Source organism: Hemitrygon akajei, chromosome 23 (assembly GCF_048418815.1).
Source record: "Hemitrygon akajei chromosome 23, sHemAka1.3, whole genome shotgun sequence".
Classification (NCBI taxonomy): domain Eukaryota; kingdom Metazoa; phylum Chordata; class Chondrichthyes; order Myliobatiformes; family Dasyatidae; genus Hemitrygon; species Hemitrygon akajei.
The window spans coordinates 42,218,897-42,239,661 of record NC_133146.1 but is presented as its reverse complement, the minus strand read 5'-3'; the positions used below and the strand labels follow the sequence as shown (position 1 = coordinate 42,239,661).

Below are 20,765 nucleotides of genomic sequence, written 5' to 3'. Positions count from 1 at the left end.
ACCTTTCAACCTCTACCTTAAATATCCCGAATGACATGGCCTCCACAGACACCTGTGGCAATGAATTCCACAGATACACCATGCTCTGGCTAAAGAAATTCCTCCTCACTTCCATTCTAAATGGACATCCCTCTATTCTGAGGTCTTAGACTCTGCCACAATAGGAGAAATCTTCCCTGCATCTGTTCCATCAGGGGCCTTTCAACATTTGACAGGTTTCAATGAGATCGCCCCTTGTTCTTCAGAATTTCAGTGAGTACAGGCGAGAGCCATAAACACTCCTCATATGACAAGATTTTCAATAGTGTATTGTTCCTCAAGTTTGCTGGGATTCATTGGAGGAGCTTATGGACAGAAGGGTCAGAATGGGAGCAGGGTGAAGAATTAAAGTGAAAGGAGACTGGCATTTCAAGTTTGCCCTTGCTGTCTGAAGGGACATGCTTTGCAGAAGAGAAATACGCTAACAATTCTGTACAGCATTGATCTCTTCTGTACTTTAAAGAGGTCATCCTGAGTTTCTCCATTCTCCCCACTTCACCCCTTGCAAAATTCCTGTAAATCTCTCCAAGGATAGAATATTCCTTCAAAAATGTTGTATGCATAGTTGAATACTGTTCTCCAGTTGGGGCCTTACTACTGATTAAAAATTCTTAGCGTAACTTCTTGCTTATTTACACTATGAATGCAGCCAAGAATACTATATGATTGTGCTAACTTCACTCGCCACCTTCAAAGATTTATGTGAATATGTCCTTTGTATCCCTTTTCCTGCAGCCTTGAACTTCTTTCATGTAGTTCCTATTGCCTCTCCTCATATTTCTTATCAAGACATAACACTTCACAGTTCAGTAAATAATTTCCTTTTGCAAATGCCTGCCAATTTCACCAGGCTAATATGTTCTCCAGAGGTCTATCCCATTGTCATTATTTTTCTGTGACAGTTACAAGCTGAGATCTTATGACCAGATCATGCTAATTTGGTTCCCTCAGTTAGAAAATCTACCCAGGTCTTCACATTCTTGCACTTAACTGAATCAAGTCATGTGATCTTGGAGTCCTGTTGCACAATCCAGATGTCACTTAGAGATATGTGCCTTAGTATGCAGGTCCCACCCAAGGGAGACCTTGAATCCCCTAAATAAAGTGATTGGGGTGAGGTCCTGTTTGCTGTCAAAGTTAACACTAATGTAAATTATTTTGAATGTTTCTGCTATTTAGAGACATATAAAATCATCACAATTGAAATAAATAAAAATTCTGATGAAATTAAATTAAATTACTTAAAAGCACACACAAGCATATAAGAAGAACAAAAATGATAAACAGAATTTAAGGAAACTAAATTACCTACTTCAAAACAGTTACTCCAGTGACCTCTGCTACGTATGGGATCCTTAGCCAGGCTGAATAGTGATCTCCCCAGTGTAGTGCTGGGAATCCCAAGAAGACCATTCTGACACCTCACTCATATGAGGTCCAGTGGAGGAGATAAATATTAAATCTATCATTGAGTCCTGAATTTCCACATTTCACAGCTTGTGCACAGAACTACCGAATGCCCTGTGTGATTTGGCTTAATTCCCACTGCGTCCCCCTGCAGGTTGTTAATGCATATCAGAAATTGCTCAGGTCCAGTACCAGCCTGTGGGGAAATATTACCTAAATAACACCCATTCTTTACTAATTTTATCAGTTGGTTGTATTCATCCTATCACTACAAGTCTAACTACTTTGCTTTGACATTGCTAACAAGTAATTTTTGACACTAACATTTAGAAGGTGTGCATGCAAATTTTGGAGAAAGATGTACTGTGGTTGGAGGAAACAATTTTAGCAGAGCTGAAAAAATATTTTTTCAGGATAACATAATAAAAATAAAACGTATTAGAATACTAGCTTCAAGAATTTCATCAAACAAAGATATATGTACTGTATCTTTATACAAGCAAAGCAGTCGGTCGTGGCAAAGAGGTCAAGGATGATAGTCTTGGTTCCATTGATCTATTGTGGCCCACAGAGCGAAGACGCCTGTGCGTGTATTTGTTTAATGTGTACTTGATGTTGCACTCCAAGAAGCACAGGATACTTCACAAACCTACCAACTGATTCCAATGGCATGAAAACCACGACAATTGGAGAGGATGGATTTGTTTCAGCCTTCATCCGCCTTCACAGCTGTTGAGTTCGAAGTAACTTCATCCACCTGTTCCACCGTTGAGGTCTTAGTTAGATTGTTCTTTGTCAGGGACCTCGCCCTCAACCTTTCCACCATGGGTGACCCTACCAGGAGCATAGGTCCAGACGGCATCGCTCTCAGGATCTCAGGACCACACAAGCTTCTCCACCACGACAAGGTGACAATCCACGGAGAAGAAAAGCAAATAAAGAAAGGGAAAGATACCAAAATGAATCGTTCCTTAAGGTTTCAATTAAGGAACTGCTTTGACTACCATTGGTAGTCCATCTGATACATTTTATCAGCATTTGGTCCTGTGTGAATGATTGAAATTACCCATGCCTTACATTTGAAAGTTTAGTGTAGCCAAGTAACACTATAAATATTCCCAAAGTTTGTACACCAATAGAGTTTTTAATTCTTAACTAACTTCAGCTTGCTTATAATTGGATGACCCAACAATGCTATTACCCCCAACTTCTCTCCACCTTTCCTAATTTGTCTTAACAGGTTGATCAGACCTATCTGAATTTTCATAGAATATATTACAGCACAGTACAGCTCCTACAGCCCACAGTATTGTGTTAACTCTTTAACCTACTCCAAGGCCAATCTAACCCTTCCTACCCACATGGTCCACTATTTTCCATTCATCCATGTGTCTGTCCCTAATGTATCTGCCCCTAAAATACAGGGCATTCCACCTTGCAAATTGCTCAGGCTTGTCCTAAAATCACCTGTTAGTAATACGGAGATCTCAAAAATAATTAATTGATGTCAACTCCACCCTTTGTGATTGCTCCTTTCACACCCAAGTTATTCTGATGAAAGTCATGCTTGTTAACTCAATTCAATCTTGTTATTAATTTTCACAGAGAAATTGTTTTAATGTGAGGAGCTCTGATTTTGTCAGCATCTTGTAAAGCTCTTTCTCTGTTGTAATTCCACAGACAGATGCGGAAAATGTAGATAATGTAAATAATGTCCTTGGGTTAAACTTGTTTGTGAAAGAAAATGACTTTCCCCACAGCTTTCTTCAGCTTGCAGCATTTCTTTTTATCAATGTTGTTTTAGAAAAGGCCTTGTCCTTCCAAACACAGACAATTGGACTTTGGTAAATTTTAGTCCATGCCTGTCAATCTAAAATTAAATACAGAGCCTTCTAAAGGTACTAGGTTCATCACTTTCATAGTGTTTTCATTCTAACACTGGCCTTTCATGAATGGATGGATCCAACAGTCCTGGGCCTTCTGACCTGAAAGTTACGTAGCAAGGTGGTGATTAGATATAAGCTGCAGAATTATTGGCATCCATTCCCTGTGTACTCTCGACTACATGGCCAGATTCTACTCTAACTCCATCTACAAATTTGCAAATGATACCGCTGTATCTCAAATAATGAAGAGTCAAAATACAGGAAGGAGGTAGAAAGCTTAATAACATAGTGTCATGACAGCAATCACTACTTCAACACCAGCAAAACAGGAAAACTTCAGGAAAAAGGGTGGTGCACATGTTGCTGGCTACAACAAATTCCTAGGAGTGACTATCACCAATAGCTTGTCCAATAGATATTGGACTGCCTTCATACAACGCTTTTGAATATTGCATCCTCCAGATCTTCATTTTCATTGTAACATTCAAGATGATGGTTGATATCTTCAAATTCTTTATACTTCCTAAACTGTTGGAAGTTGTGAAATTATTTCATCTTCATTCCCAGCCATTTCTGGCATCTTGAAGCCAGAATGCTTGTAACCCGCAGCAAGCAAAACAATTCTAAATTGCCTTACTGCTTATTTCTCCTCAACTATTAGTAACAAAAATCATTGCTTTCTGAACACAGACACATGCAATGGATGCTATTTTAAAACTGTTCACTCAAAGAATGATGTGGAGTCTAATGGACACACAAGTGCGTACAACTGATGTAGGTTAGAAAGTGTTCGGCAACTGTCTCCTATCCAAATAAGCAGCATAGTGTGTCAAATAAATGAAGGGAATCCAGGCTACTTTTTCAATTATTTTTTGTTCTTGAAGAGTTATCCCAGATAAACGGCTGCCCCCTTAGCCCATTGAACTGGAATCCACTGTATTTAAATACTTGATTAAACAACTTGATGTTCAGTATCTCTAAATGGCTGATCTGAATACTGTAAATTCCCATCAGTACAGTTCTGAACTTTGCTGTTTTATATAATCTCAACTGATTCAAATAAGCTTGAGTTTCGTGACAAAGATGAATCTGTTTGCTCTCCAAGAGCTTTGAATTGAGTTGATTTTGTTTGAAAAACACCTCAATGCTGTCTTAGGGATACAGTAGCATAATTTTCATATTATCGCTTGAATAGATCTGGATATTGATCTAAAGACCTGCATATGAAACTCTCCACTTCCACATCCACTTGAAAATTTAAATTCAGATAATTAGGTGAAATTTATCCTTGAGTTGGACATGGGGATTCTCTTTAAAGACTCGAGATATAGGGTCCAGTGTTTGGTGGAATAGTGCAGCAGGTTCAGTCCCATTGAGATAATGGGGTCCTTTACCTTCATTGCAAATGATACCTTCACTATATAAGCTGTATTGGGTCAACAAAACAGTTCAGCATCACCTTCAGAATGCGATATACAGACAGACAATAAATGCCTCTCTTTGGTTGTTGCCTGAAAATGCTTAATCCCATTTCAAAATCCAAGTGAATAACTTCCTATTTACTGTTTGGTTCAGTAACCCTCTGGAGAGGAGCTAGGTCCCACCAGGTCAGTCTAGCTGAGAAGCACCCATGATACAAGGTTGTTCGATCACTAGGATGCCCAAGTATTCATGGTGGCCTTAAGTGTGATTGATCAAATAAATGTTGGTTCTATTAGCAAATTCACCTCTCAGAAATGAATAACTTCTATACACATAGTACAGTCATCTGATAAGACAATAATCTTTATTGGGTCTGATGAAAAAATTGTGAATGGTAAAATTAATGATGTTAAAGAAGGCATTGTTACCAAGAAAGATGTCTCTGTAGAAGAAGTGAATTTAGATGTAAGACAAAAGACATACCATTGGAGCTGAAGTAGGCTATTCAGCCCATTGAGTTCGTGCCATCATTCAATAATGACTGATTTATTATCCCTCTGAATCCTATTCACCTGCCTTCTCGCCGTAAATTTTGACACCCTTGCTAATCAAGAACCCAGTCTTCTGCTACTTTAAATATACCCAATGACCTGCCCTCCAAAGCCATTTGCAGCAATGAATTCCACAGATTCACCATCCCCTGACTAAAAAAAATTCCTCCTCATCTCTGGTTTAAAGGTATGTCTTTGTATTCTGAGGCTGTACCTCTGAACCTGGACTCTCCCACTATAGAAACCTCTCTATCTGAGTCTTTCAAAAATTTTATAGGTGTCAATGAGACTCCACCCTCCCCACATTCCTTTAAACTCCGTCGAGTACAGGTCCAGAGCCATTAAGTGCTTCTTGTATGTTAATCCTTTCACTCCTCGGACCATTCTCATGAACTTCCTCTGGATCTTGTCCAATGCAAAGGATCTAAGCACATCCTTCCTTAGATAAGGGGTCCACAACTGCTTACAATACTCCAAATATGAATTTACATATGTAAAAACAAGTAATCTGTCCAATGACAATGAAAATTGTCGTATTTAACATGACACATTGTTGGTTGTCTGTCGTATCCGATGATGACAGGAGACATGCATAGATGAATTTTTAAAATGGAAAAGCTGTTGCATTGGACCAGTTCCACTCTCTTGTCTCAGAAATTCAGGCCCAGAGGTATGAGTAGTCGTCACAAACTGGGGTCTTCCTTGGTAGCAATGGATGACCATGATTTCCCTGTGCCTTGTCATGCCTTTCGCTCTTCACAAAGTGTTGCAGAGTTGCCACTATATCTCACTGTAGATCTCATCTATTGCACCCATATTGTACTGTCTCAGTACTTTTATATTTGAATGCTGCAGCACTTACTTTTTATTTGCAGTTATTTTGTAAATAACACTGTTCTTTTGCACTTCTGGTGAGATGCTAATTGCAATTCATTTGGCTTTGTATCTGTACTCGGCACAAAGACGATAAAGTTGAATCTAATCTGCCCCAGTCTGCTGAAGCTGCCTTCACGTGCTAGGACAGGCATGTCTCTATCTCATCAGGGTATGAGGCCTGCTTGCTACTCTCTCCTGGTTTAGTCCGCAGTCGAAGCAGTGTACCGGGGGTTGGCTGCTGTTTCATGCAAACAGCTGCTTGGAGCCACAGGTGAGAGCTGAGTGTCCAGTGGGGACCAAAGGTGAGTGAGCTGGCCCAGAATAGAGACAAGCCCCTTCACCAGAATTGCTACTCCTCCCTGGACTACCCATACACTTCTAGCATACAATGTAGAGATTACAATTATTAATTGTGAATTAATTGCCATGAAAATTGTGAAACAGCATTATAATATCATAGTATATTTAATTTTTTACATTTATTTGTACATTGTACTGGTATTAAACACAATTTGAAGAGTTACTCACCGTGTTCATTTACAATTATTAATTTTCAGATGGCCCTTTGGAATTGCCTCTGTTTGAGATGATCCCCTCTCACCGTCAAATTGTATTCCATGGGGATCGGTTACTGTTTCTGTGCACTGCAACATATGTGGATAAAACAATGCAAATTGAATGGCGACATAATGGAAAAGTAATGGTAACAGATGAAGATAATGAAATATTGGTTGAACCAGTTATGATTCATGACTGTTGCTTAATAACCAGGTAAGAATTTCCTTTGTGTTTGCTGTTGATTTAATATTAAATTGCTTGCTGTTTACTGATTCACCTTTGCTTATTATTTTGTTTTATTACAACCTAGTTCAGGACATATATTGCTGTACATATTTGCATTTAAATTCAATATTGTTAAGTCTGTGCCTTGGCTTGAAACACTTAGCTCTAAAGAAGTGTGGCACACAAATACAATGCCCTCAGTAGTGACTGCCACCTTCTGGAGTGGTAAATGATTACAGATGCTATGAAGATTTCCCGTCGCTTAATGTTCTGGGCATCCTTAAAGTATTTAGAACTCTGATTACATTAATAACTTAAAAGACGGTGCCAAAAATCATATGATTGTATGGTTTGCACTCTGATCTTTATTTAATGTTAAACTTGGAGACTTAGCAGTTCATCTAGGACAAATATGATAGATAAATTCTTGCATAAATCTGTATAATAAACACGTTTGAGCTCATGCTCATATGCTAAAGGCTGATTTATACTTGTGCGTCGCATCGACGCTGTAGGCAACGTGTACCCTATGCCATACCTACGCCGTACCCTACGCTGTAGGATGACGTGCACCTCTCCAGAAAAGTTACTCGCGTTGCGGCGACGCAGGCGGCAACAACTGTGATAGGTCCGCTTGGTAGCATCGCATTTCCTCCTACACATTTCCGGTTGCTTCTTCTCCACCATGTTTGTAGGCTATGTGTACACCGATACGAAATAGACGAACCATATCATCAAATCTACCTGCCGACATGCAAAAATGTTTGGAATGCATTTCCTCGTCCATGTCTCTCACGAAGAAACTCAACTCAGTGGCATAGAAACCCCACCGCCAACTAACGTTTTGGTGCACACCAACGCATGCTCACTACGGCATAGAGCGACGCAGAAGTGAAAATCAGGGTTACGGCGTAGGCTGCGGCATAGCCCGTACGCACAACACACAGCCTTAACTCTGTTAATGTGTCTGCTGCAAATGACATTGTAAATGTCATTGAATTAAAGACGCAAGTATTCCTCCACTGGGTTATTTTATGATTCATATGAGAGCATTTGTTACTTGATCTTCAATGAAAATTGCACATTGCACATGGTCCGAATCTATCAGATCACAACATGAAGAAAGTACATCTGAAGTTCATGCTTGTGCTCCTTTCCAGAGGTGTATATTGCAATTGATTGACTGGATATTTGGACTGGGAATTGAATTAACACTGTCTGTAGTAACATAACTGAACATCTAATCTTTGTATCAGTCTTTTGTCAGGAAGATATTAAACTGAATTCAAATCAGGCATTTCTCAAAACTGATATTTTGAGCCTGGCTGATAGTGAAACCTCATTCCTTCACTGATTCCTCCCAGAACTTTTCACCTTACCTTGTTACCAGTTGTATTGGCATACACTTGGGGCAGCCCATGCATATTTGGCAAGTGGGAGAAACCCTATATAGTCCCAGGGAGAACATTCAGTCTCCATGCAGACAACACCAGAGGTCAGGTGTGAACCCAGGTTACTGGAACTGTCAGCCAGTAACTTTAGTGGCATTGCCACTATTCCACCCATAAAGTAATTGTGGTCTAAAATATTTAGTATCACAGATATCTGTCAATATATACTTTGTTTTGAAGCGAAAGATTAATAATACTTCATTTTTTCTATGAAAAGTTTAGACTACCCTGACCATCATGAGCAGCTCAGCATAGGAACCTTTTATTTGGAGCAGCTTTCGCTATAGTATTCTCTACTGCTGCTGGCTTACGCTTACCCTTGCCAGTAGCTAGTTTCCCAAGGATTAGCATCAGGTTGTCCGATGAGATGATTTGTTTTTCTAGGAGTGGGAAAAAGATTAGACCCATCTGGATCAGGACAAAGACATTTTACTGATTTGCATTTCTGAAATGCAGTAATCCAAACTTTTCATCGCAATAGCTGAATTATAACGTGTTCAGAAACCCAGTCTGGTGTAAGGTAAAGGGATGAAGACTGGGTACAGCAGGTTTCTGTAGAAATGTGTAGGGTGTGAAATGTTGTGGAAGTGACAGATAAAATACTGTATTTACAACTCTGTAATAGTTATGAATGTGTGTGCCTAACTAAACCGCAGGTCATGCTGGCAGCAGCCTGAATAAATCAAAGATTTGCACTTTTCTGCAGTTTTCCCAGTTTTGCAGGATTCTTATAATTCCAAGTAACTAAAAAGGAAATGTATGTGGCTTTGCTCGATTTTTAAAGAAACAGACAAAATGTACGTATGCAGATTGTTTATGTAAACAGATAGTGTCAGTTTATGGCTGATGTTTTAATTATTACTGCACCAAAGAAGGCTGTCTGTCCATTGGGTGATTGTTGATGGACAACAGAGTAGTCCCATCAGTCCTATTCCACTTCCCCTTGTCATTTTACAACATGCTCTCTCACATGCCATTCACTTCTCCTTCAGTTTGTTTTTCCTCTCAGCTGCAGAAATCGCTTGCAGTGATTGTTTAACCTGCTAGCATTTTGTTAGGATGTGAGAGGAAACTAGAGTACCCAGGAGAACATGGAGATTCTACACAGAATCGGGTCCGGGGAGCTGTGAGGCAGCAGCACTCCCTCTTGTGTTAATGTCCCTCCCAGCCTTTTCCATCAAATGTAGAATAGCATTAAGATTTCAAAGATGCATCGCTGCAGGACACTAAGATGTAAAGACATTAGACGTTTTGGATTAAATAAAGCATTTGAGTAAAGTATGGATGCAAAATGACTCAAGTGGGTTGAGAGTATTTGGTAATGTGTAATAATCTCAAGGAAAAGTAATGAACTAAATGGAGTTCTGAAGTTTCGACTTGGTTTCAAACTCAGTGATGCACTGAAGATTGCAGGTATGGGAATGGGGCATCACATGTGGTTTCAGTTTTGATTTGAAACAAGTTTTTCAGATATTTTGAATACTTGAAATAAATAATGGTCATTTGTAATTCTTTTTAAAAATTTGCTTAGAAAGTGTATCTACTATTTCATATTCCTTTAGACCGAAGGAGTCATTCAAAGTTCAAAGTAAAATTTATTATCAGAGTACATGCATGTCATCACATACAACCCTGAGATTCTTTTTCCTGAGGACATACTTAGCAAATCTATAGAACAGTAACTATAAACAAGGCTAATGAAAAACAACCTGCAAATGCAAATATAAATAAATAGCAATAAATAAAAAGAGCATGAAATAAGATAAAGAGTACTTCAAGTAAGATCATTGGTTATCAGAACACCATAAATAGAATGAGTATAGTTATCCTCTATTTCTGATGTTCAAGCCAATTCTAGATTCAGTCGATCAAGTCAATACCAGCTCTCAAAGAACATCCTATCAATCCTATTTCTATATAACCATATAACAATTACAGCATTGAAACAGGCCATTTCGGGCCTTCTAGTCCATGCCGCCGCTTATACTCACCTAGTCCCACCGACTTGCACTCAGCCCATAACCCTCCATTCCTTTCCTGTCCATATACCTATCCAATTTTTTAAAAAATGGCAATATCAAACCTGCCGCTATCACTTATACTGGAAGCTCATTCCACACAGCTACCACTCTCGGAGTAAAGAAATTCCCCCTTGTGTTACCCTTAAACTTTTGCCCCCCAACTCACAAATCATGTCCTCTTGTTTGAATCTCCCCTACTCTCAATGAAAACTTTTCTTTCCTTGTAACTTTTTCTCTCACACGTGCCCATCAACATCACCAAGATTTCTCTACCATCCCTACATGACTGGCAATTTATAGATAATCTAACAACTAGCAAATATTGGGAAAACTTGCACAGTAGTGGAGAGAACATGAAAACTACATAGGGATAGTACCAGAGATCAGAATCAAAGCCAAGTCACAGGCACTTTGAGGCACTTGTTGCTCAGGGTGTTGGGCTATATAATGTTCTTTTTTTTCTTGAGTGAACATGCTTCTTTTCTTGCTATTTTGTATCAGTTACTTGCTATTCAGAATGTTTTGCACCTTGGCCCCAGAGGGATGCTGTCTGGTTCAACTGTATCTATGTATGGTTTGTATCTATGTATGTGACTCAATATCACCAAGACCAAGGAGATGGTGGTGGACTTTAGGAGATCTAGGCCTCATATGGAGCCAGTGATCATTAATGGAGAATGTGTGGAGCAGGTTAAGACCTACAAGTATCTGGGAGTACAGTTAGACGAGAAGCTAGACTGGACTGCCAACACAGATGCCTTGTGCAGGAAGGCACAGAGTCGACTGTACTTCCTTAGAAGGTTGGCGTCATTCAATGTCTGCAGTGAGATGCTGAAGATGTTCTATAGGTCAGTTGTGGAGAGCGCCCTCTTCTTTGTGTTGGGGAGGAAGCATTAAGAAGAGGGACGCCTCACGTCTTAATAAGCTGGTAAGGAAGGCGGGCTCTGTCGTGGGCAAAGTACTGGAGAGTTTAACATCGGTAGCTGAGCGAAGGGCGCTGAGTAGGCTACGGTCAATTATGGAAAACTCTGAACATCCTCTACATAGCACCATCCATAGACAGAGAAGCAGTTTCAGCGACAGGTTACTATCGATGCAATGCTCCTCAGACAGGATGAAGAGGTCAATACTCCCCAATGCCATTAGGCTTTACAATTCAACCGCCAGGACTTAAGAACTTTTTAAAAGCTATTATTAATTCTTTTTGAGATAGTGATTTAGATGCATATCATATTTTTTACTGAGTTAAGTATTGTATGTTATTAGTTTTGCTACAACAAGTGTATGGGACATTGGAAAAAAAGTTGAATTTCCCCATGGGGATGAATAAAGTATCTATCTATCTATCTGATAATTAAACTTGATTTGATTTGATTTTGTGTGAGATGCACCAATATCAATGGTATTCTGTGAATTCTTTGCTGCTTTCTCCATCATCTTCATCTCACACCAAATGCTGTTTCAGATAACATTTCCATTACTGGACAATAACATGCACTCAATAGAATCTATAATTTAAATGAATTTGCTATTTGAATAAAATAGCAAGGAAAATAATCAATTACGTCAAATTGGGTTTGCTGTCATTGCTGTTTTGCCCACATTGAATAAATATAAAGGCCACATTCCATGTCAGTTAATGAGCGTGAGGTTTTCTTTGACTTTTACTTGAGCTGCAATGGTACATGGAGGCGAGAAAAATATGGTTCTCATTTCAAGATCTACATTAAAGATTACTACTAGCAGAAATACAAAATCTCTCTCTCCCTTTTTGCTGTGCTCAGCAAAGTTCCTCCATCACTGAGAGCACCACCAGCTCTCCAAGAAGTACCAGAGACACATGGCACATGTGGCAAGATATGCAAACTATAACAGATTACAAATCTAACCTTCAAATCGGTAACAGCGACAGCTCCCTTCCGATTAGGCTGAATACCTTTTATGCACAATTTGGAATGATGAAGTATGTGGCATTGAGTAAAGCCCCCTCTCCCCTGAGGAAAAGGCCGCTTGCTGGCCACAGATGAGGTGAGGAGGATCCTAGCCAGGGTAAACCCAAGCAATGCTGTGGGTCCGGACAGCATACCGGGTCAGATGCTGAGAGATTGCACAGCTGGGCTAACAGAGGTCTTAATGGACATCCTTAACTTCCTTTTGCTTAAGTCCACTATCCCTGCAGGTTTCAAGGTCACGACCATCATTCCAGTGCCCATGAGAGAGATGTTAATTGTCCTAAACATTTACTGCCCAGAGGCACCGACCTCATCAAACATGAAGTGCTTCAAGTGGCTGGTAATGGATTATATAGAATTCCACATTCCAGCTACATTGGATTCTTTCTAGTTTGCCTACTGCTCAAATGGGTCCACTGATGACGCCATAGCCTCGGACCTCCATTCCATAGTGTCCCACTTAGAAAGCAATACATCACATGCCAGGATCTTGTTCATTGACTTCAGCTTGGCGTTTAACATGATCATCCCTCAGAGGCTTGTGGGCAAACAGTCCTCACTTGGACTTAACAACCTTCTCTGCAACTGGATCTTGGACTTCTTGGTGGAAAGACCACAGATAGTCCTAGTTGGCGGCAATATCTGAAGCTCCATCATTCAGATTCAGATTCAGTTTATTGTCATTTAGAAACCACAAATGCAATGCAGTTAAAAAATAAGACGTTCCCCAGAATGATGTCACAAAAGTATATGACAAAACAGACTACACTAGAAAATCCACATAATGTTTGGCAATCCCCAATCCAGAGTCCAGAGGGGCTGCTGCGTATTAATATCGCGCTACCGTCTAGCGCGTTCCCCGGAAAGGAGCTCCAAATTCAAATCTACCAGACAAACAAGACCAAAAACAAGACAAAAAATCATACTGAACATTATTGCCCCACAGGGCTGTGTGGTCAACTGACTGCTGTTCGCACTGCTGACTCACGATTACACTGCCAGATCCAGCTCAGACTTGGATCTCAAACACGGAGACTTGATACGTCACCAAAGACTCGCAAGTGTACCATGGAGAGCATTCTAACTGGTTACATCACCGTGTGGTATGATGGAGCTACTGCACAGGATCAGAAAGAGCTGCAGAAAGCTATAAACTCAGGCAACTCCATTAATGACCCCAGCCTCTCCAGCACCAAGGACACCTTCAAAAGGTGATGCCACAAAAAGGTGGCATCCGTCATTAAGGACTCCTATCGCCCAGGACATGCCCTCTTCTCATTGCTACCATCAATGAAGAGGTACAGGAACCTGAAGACACACTCAGCATTTCAGGAACAGCTTCTTCCCCTCCGTCATCAGATTTCTGAATGGATAATGAACTCGTGAACACTACCTCACTACTTTTGCTCTCTTTTTGCACTACGTACTTAATTTAAATTTTAATACTTATTTCCCACTCAATTTTATTGACTTTTTATTATTATATATCGCATTGTACTGCTGCAACAAAAGTGTAAGTTCTACAACAAATGCCAGTGATATTAAACTTGATTCTGATTCTGAATTGCACCGTCAAGTTTGGTGATGATACAGCAGTGATTGGATTCATGGCAACAATGATGAATCGGCAAATGGAGTAGAAGTAGAGAGGTTCATCAAATGGTATGATAATAACAACATGAAGCTCAGTGTGGACAACACAAGAGATTATTGTGGACTTCAGGAAGGCGGAGGTGGACCACTTTCCATTGCACTTCAATAGCTCAGTGGTGGAGAGACTGAAGAGCACAAAGTTCCTTGGTGTGCACATAATGGACACTCTAACCTGGACCCACAATGCCTCCTCATTAGTTAAGAAGGCACAACAGCATCTGCACTTTCTGAGAAGATTGAGGCATGCAAAGCTCCCCATTCTAACAACTTTCTATAAGCTCCTCATTCTAATAACTTCCTGTTGGAGCACCATTGAAAGTGTCGTGTCTGGCTGCATCATTGTGTGGTATGGAAGCTGCAAGACATCAGAACACAAGACCCTGCAGAGGATAGTGAAAGCTGCCAGGAGGATCACTGGGGTCTCCCTCACCCCTACTTGTGACATTTACTGGAAGTGTTACAGATGAAGGGCCTGAAGCATTATTAAGGATCCTTACCACCCATTCCACAATCTATTTGACCCACTGCCATCAAGAAGGACATACAGGAGCATCAGGACTAGGAATGTCTGATTAGGGAACAGCTTCTGCTCTCAGGCTATGAGTCTAATGAATACTCAGCCCGCACCAAGGTCTCATCGCTTGGTCAGCAAACTTTACTGTTTAGTGTACTGTTATACTCTTTGAATTATGGTTGGGTTGAATTGATCTCCGATCTTGGCAATTCAATTGCAAACGTATCGTCACCATATGAGGAGACATCATCAGTGCCCTGTGGTGTGTCCTCTGAACGCTTGACCTTTATATACTTATCAATTAGCTGATTGGTCATCATTTCAGAAACTTAATTGTGAAGAGGAGAGGATATCTCACACTGATTAGTTGCATTGGCTAACTTCGTGCATTGTGGTCTGCTTGGGTGTCCATCCAATTCCTAAACAGACTTGGACTGGTGCAGAGACAACAACCTGTCTCTTAATGTGAACAAAACAAAAGAGATGGTTGTTGACTTCAGGACGGCACAGAGGGACCACTTTCAGCTGAACATCGACGCTCCTTGGTAGAGATGGTAAACAGCACCAAATTTCTTGGTGTTCACCTGACGGAGAATCTCACCTGGTCCCTCAACACCAGCTCCATAGCAAAGAAAGCCCAGCAGCGTCTCTACTTTTTGCGAAGGCTGTGGAAAGTCTATCTCCCACCCCACCCCCCATCCTCATCACATTCTACAGGGGTTGTATTGAGAGCATCCTGAGCAACTGCATCACTGCCTGGTTCGGAAATTGCACCATCTCGGATCGCAAGACTCTGCAGCGGATAGTGAGGTCAGCTGATAAGATCATCGGGGTCTCTCTTTCTGCCATCACGGACATTTACACTACATGCTGCATCCGCAAAGGAAACACCATTATGAAGGACCCCGTGCACCCCTCATGCAATCTCTTCTCCCTCCTGCCGTCTGGGAAAAGGCTCCGAAGCATTCGGGCTCTCACGACCAGACTATGTAACGGTTTCTTCCCCCAAGCTATCAGACTCCTCAATACCCAAAGCCTGGACTGATACCTTGCCGTACTGTCCTGTTTATTATTTATTGTAATGCCTGCCCTGTTTTTGTGCACTTTATGCAGTCCAGTGTAGGTCTGTAGTCTAGTATAGCTTTCTCTGTGTTGTTTTTTTTTATTATTACGTAGTTCAGTCTAGTTTTTTGTACTGTGTCATGTAACACCATGATCCTGAAAAACGTCGTCTCATTTTTACTATGCACTATACCAGCAGTTATGGTCAAAATAACAATAAAAGTTGACTTAACTTGACTTGACTTGAACCCATGAACACTACCTCACTTTTATTTTGCAGTATAATTTCTGTTTTTGCACGATTTCTAATTTAACTATTTTATATATATATCTATAATATGTATATATATTTACTGTACTTGATTTACTTTTTTTTCTCTATTATCATGTACTGCATTCTACTGCTGTTGTAAGTTAACAAATTTCACAACATATGCCGGTGATATTAAACCTGATTCTGGTTCTGGAATTTTGCCTGCATTGGCTCATAGATAATTTTGAATGATATTGCTTAAACTTATTTTAGTAATACTTTGTTTTAAATGCTGTGTGTGATACTGTATGCATTGTGGTGCACTGTGGTCAGAGGAACGTTGTTTCATTTGGTTGTACATATGTACAGTTGGATGACAATAAACCAAACTTGAACTTTCTAGACAGATTACTAGAATGGATCAACATTGGATAACAGATGTGCGCCTGAAAAGCATCACAGTATGGCTGTCAGAATATCATTAAAACACAGTTGCAGTCTCTGTTTCCCATCATGAATTTTTGAACTGATGTAATCAAATTAATTGTTGTGATCTTGTTATAAAATAAATGAAGTAATTACAGTAAATAAAAGGGGTTAGCATGCAGACTCAATTTAATGTCTGATCTACCGTGGTTAAAAGGTGCAAAGCACAGATGTCATTCATCTTTTGTTTATTGCTTGGTGGTTAATAATAATCTAAGAATAGGACCCTACTTTTTCGACTTAAATCAGGAGTGCATGTGGCAGAAGACATCTTTCAAAGTAAATTATATTTAATAATGCAAAAGCACTTGGCTGGATCAACGAAGATTGACATGTTTATCTGGTAAATTATTTCATCTGTTTACTTTAGATTTGTACTAACTTATGACACATCAGTTTGTGTTCATATCAGTAAGTATCTTATAAAATCTGAAATAATGTTGCAAGTGCAGGCACCAAACAAGCATCACGTGAATCCATCATTCTGATGAGAAGCCTCACTTCTGATAAACATATAACAATAATTTGGGAAGATAACCAAGAAACCTGGACATCATAGGAAGGGAGACAGAAATTTTCAATATGTGTTGCTAGTGGGTGAGACCTGTTGCTATAGATACAGAATCAAAACATCATTTCCAAAAATGTTTTAAAAATAGAATGCTAATCATTAAGATTGATAGCTTGATTGCTATTTTATCTCTGTACCAACCTGTCATTTCAAATGCAATCCACACAAAGCAATTTTGTGAATTTATTGATCAAAAATAGAAATTCAAACATCAGCCCATTGGTGAGAGAATTCAATCCATTAGTGGTTATAAAAACAGAAATAAAAATAAATGAACAGAAAGGAGAAAATGGGCAAACTGTGGTTTGAAAACCTATTCAAGGATGAAGACAGCAGGTTGCAAGAAATCCTTTTCAAATATTAAAGCCAATCATTTGCATAATCTTCCTTCTTACAATATGTGGATTACTGATGTGTGAATAATGTTAGATAATGATGTTAGGTAGGGGGAGGACACTCCGAAAATTTCAGGGATTTAAGAAGAGCGGTCTATAATTATAGAACATGATTTTTGATTCTGTTGCTATTCCTGCCCTATCTGCATTTTGACTTTTCATTTGTTGTTACTGATATAACAGTCGAATTAGTAGCATAGAATCATAGGATTGTGCTGCACGGAAATGGACTATCTAGCCTAATCCTATTTGTCAGCATTAGACATTTATCCCAGTTCTCGCTTGCTGTCCAAGACTTGTCCAGATTCTTTTAAAGACTGTAATTGTATCTGCCTCTACCACTTCCTCTGGCAGTTTCCTCCACACAACCACAACCCTCAATAGAAATCTTGCTTCTCAAATCTCCTCAAATTTGTCACACTCACTTTTTCTCAACTGGGGTTCAGCGGAAACCTAGGGTTCTGCGAGAGGTCGCTCAGGGTTCTGTGAGAGATTTTTAAAAAAGTTGTCTTTTTGAACTTCGCGCAAGGCACAATACTAGCACTCACAGTGGTGGGCAGTGACCCTGTTAGCAGTCTCATTAAAGGTCTCTCAGGCCAGTATGGCAGTGCGCAGTAGGAACATGATTATTTGGTTAAAACCATTCTCCGTTTTTGACGCGAGGTAGGAGAGGACATGGATAATTGGTGAGTGCTGTATTGAACAGAGGGAAAGACGATAGGCTGATGAAGAGCATGAAGAATGTTTTCCGAGATTGAATAGACTTGCCCATTTTTATATTTTATTAACCTCTGTGTTTTACAGACATGTCTGGTGGTCTAATGTGGCAATTTTAGAATAACAATCTTGAGTAATTTCACTGCACTAGTGCAAGAACAGACACAAAAATGTCCATCTTCACAATGAAAGCTACTTATCAATGGGTTTTCCATGAACTGGTGATCCGAGTTGTCTGATTCCATTGTGCCCAGTCTGTAGCAAAAACTTACAAATGCAGCAATGGCTCCCGCAAAATTGAAAAGACACTAAATTACAAATCACAGCCATATGACATGCAAAAGTGCTGATATTTTAAACAGCTATTAGAATCTCAAAACAAACAGAGTAAAGCTTTTGTTAATAATGTCACAGTCATTAAAATGGTCAGGAAACAAGTTATTCAGCAGCAGAACTTATTACCCAGAAAAGGAAAGTCACACAGTTGGTGAGAACCTACCAATGGCAACGTATAAGATTATAGTGGGTAAAAGGCTCAGACAAGATGCAGTACAAGAAATTGAACAGGTTTTACAATCAATGGTGATGATGGCTGGTTCTTCGCTCGTGAAGATCAGGAGGGAAGAAGAGCCCTCAGGAGTGACGGCATGATTGTTGGTGACTATCGAGGCTAGTTCTGGATCTCCAGACTCTGGAGCAGTAGGGACACGGGAACAGCTGGGATGCAGGTGCTTGGGTAGTAGGATCCTTCCTGCATCTCCTCTTCTCTTTAGTCACTCTTCTGGATTCCTCAAAATTCTTGTCTGCCACGTGGATCAGCGATCTCCAGTGGTCTCTGTCACAAGGCAGCTGCTGCCACTCCTTGGCTTGCTATTTGCCTGAGAGGGCTGCTGCCTAAGTTGGTTTTGTACCTCTTGCATGGAGCACCACGATCTCTCCTGCCCTGAGAGAGTTCTCTGTAGAGTACTGCTTTCAGTAACCTGGAGTTGTCCATGCGATACGCGGGTCCTGACCAGTGGAGCTGCCTGAGCAGCAAAATGGCTTCAATATTTGGAAGTTGAGCCTTCTCCAGGATCTCGTTGTTGGAGACATGATCCTGCCAGCTGATGCTCATAATGGAGCGGAGGCAGAGCTGGTGGAAGCACTCGAGCAACTGGATTTGCCTGTGTTACAAGACTCAAGCTTCGGAGCCGTATAGCAGTGTTGTGATGACAGCAGCCCTGTACAGCTGGATTCTTGTGGACAGATGCAGCTGGTGGTTCTTCCACACATTTCGGGAGGAAACTGAAGGCACTGCTAGCTCTGGCAAGTTGATTGTCAATTGTCAATGTCCCTTACTACGGTTGTGTCATTGGAGATGATGCTGCCCAGGTAGGTGAACTGCTCAACTGTGGTGAGAGGGTGGTTGTCAATGGTTATCTGAGGTAGGTTGTAAATGCCATGAAGGGGCTTTGGATGGAGTATCGTTGTTTTCTTGAGACCAACAATTAACCTGAAAGCCGTTGCATCTTTGGCGAACTGTGACTGCAGCCTGTAGCGTATCCTCTGTGTGCATTAGAAGAGCACAGGCCACATATAGCAGCTTGAGAATGGGCGTTTGCATGGTTTTTGTTGGGCAAGAAGGTGGCCACTCTCAAACAGTACGATAAGTCGACATATTGATGACATGTCACGTGATACTGAAGAGGTTTTGTGTGATAAACTGAAAAGCAACAGTTTCTCAATCCAGGTTGATGACTCAACAGAGTTCACCAATAAATGCCAAATTGTAACATTTATAAGATTTGTAAATGATGGTGAAATTCAAGAAAACTTTTTTGTGGCAAACAGCTGCCCGAAACAAGCAAAGGCCAAAGTATATTTAATATTTTGTCTTCATATGTGGAAACAAAGGGTCTGTATTGGAGGAACTGTATTGGCATCTGTACTGATTGTGCCCCATCAATGGCTGGATCCATGAGAGGTGTTGTTTCTCTTGTAAAAAAAAGAAAATCCTGATGTTGTCACAACACACTGCTTTCTTCACAGAGAGGTGCTGATATCAAAACCTTTTGGAGATGAAATGAAATAGTTCTGGATGATGCTACAAAAATGGTTAACTTTATTAAATAAAGAACAAGAAGAATGTTTAAAACGCTATGTGAAAACCTGGTTAAAGAGCACACTAATCTGCTGCTACATACAGAAGTCTGGTGGCTTAGCGTTCTCAACAGGGTTTTTGAGCTGAAAGGTGAATTGCAGGAGTACTTTTAAGAAAATAGTAGGCCAGATTTTGCTGAGTGCTTTGAAGATGAAGAATGGCTGCAGAAACTAGCCTACTTAGCAGACATTTTTCATCATGTGAACCAGCTGAACGAGTCTTTGCAAGGCCCTGGAGAAAATATTTTGACTTCAAATGACAAAATTTTTGGATTTAAAAGGAAACTGAATCTTTGGAAAAATCTTTGCAAAAGGAGATCTTGAAACATTCCCACTGCTGCTTGGACTTGAGAGTGAGGAAGGATCAGAAAACCTTGAGTCTTATTGAAAACCACCCTGAAGAACTGCAGAACAAAATTAAACAGTGTTTTTCCTCCCTTTCAACACAAGTGTATGACTGGGTGAGGGACCCTTTCTCTGAATCTTCTGCTCAGCCTGAGAACTTGACTTTGAGAGAAGAGGAAGAACTTTGTGAGCTGCACTTGATCATGCAATGAAGATGAGATTTACTGACCTGCCCCCAACAG

At 40.3% G+C, this 20,765-nt stretch overlaps 1 protein-coding gene across 3 annotated transcripts in view; it reads left to right on the top strand.

Annotated features, from left to right (window-relative positions):
• The window catches only part of adgra1b (adhesion G protein-coupled receptor A1b), a 533,717-nt gene that overhangs the window by 227,482 nt on the left and 285,470 nt on the right, over nucleotides 1–20,765 (top strand). For all 3 annotated transcript variants that reach the window (XM_073027522.1, XM_073027521.1, XM_073027520.1), the window contains one exon: nucleotides 6,739–6,952. In XM_073027522.1, the coding sequence (XP_072883623.1) occupies nucleotides 6,739–6,952 (214 nt within the window). The remainder of the gene's footprint in view (nucleotides 1–6,738; nucleotides 6,953–20,765) is intronic.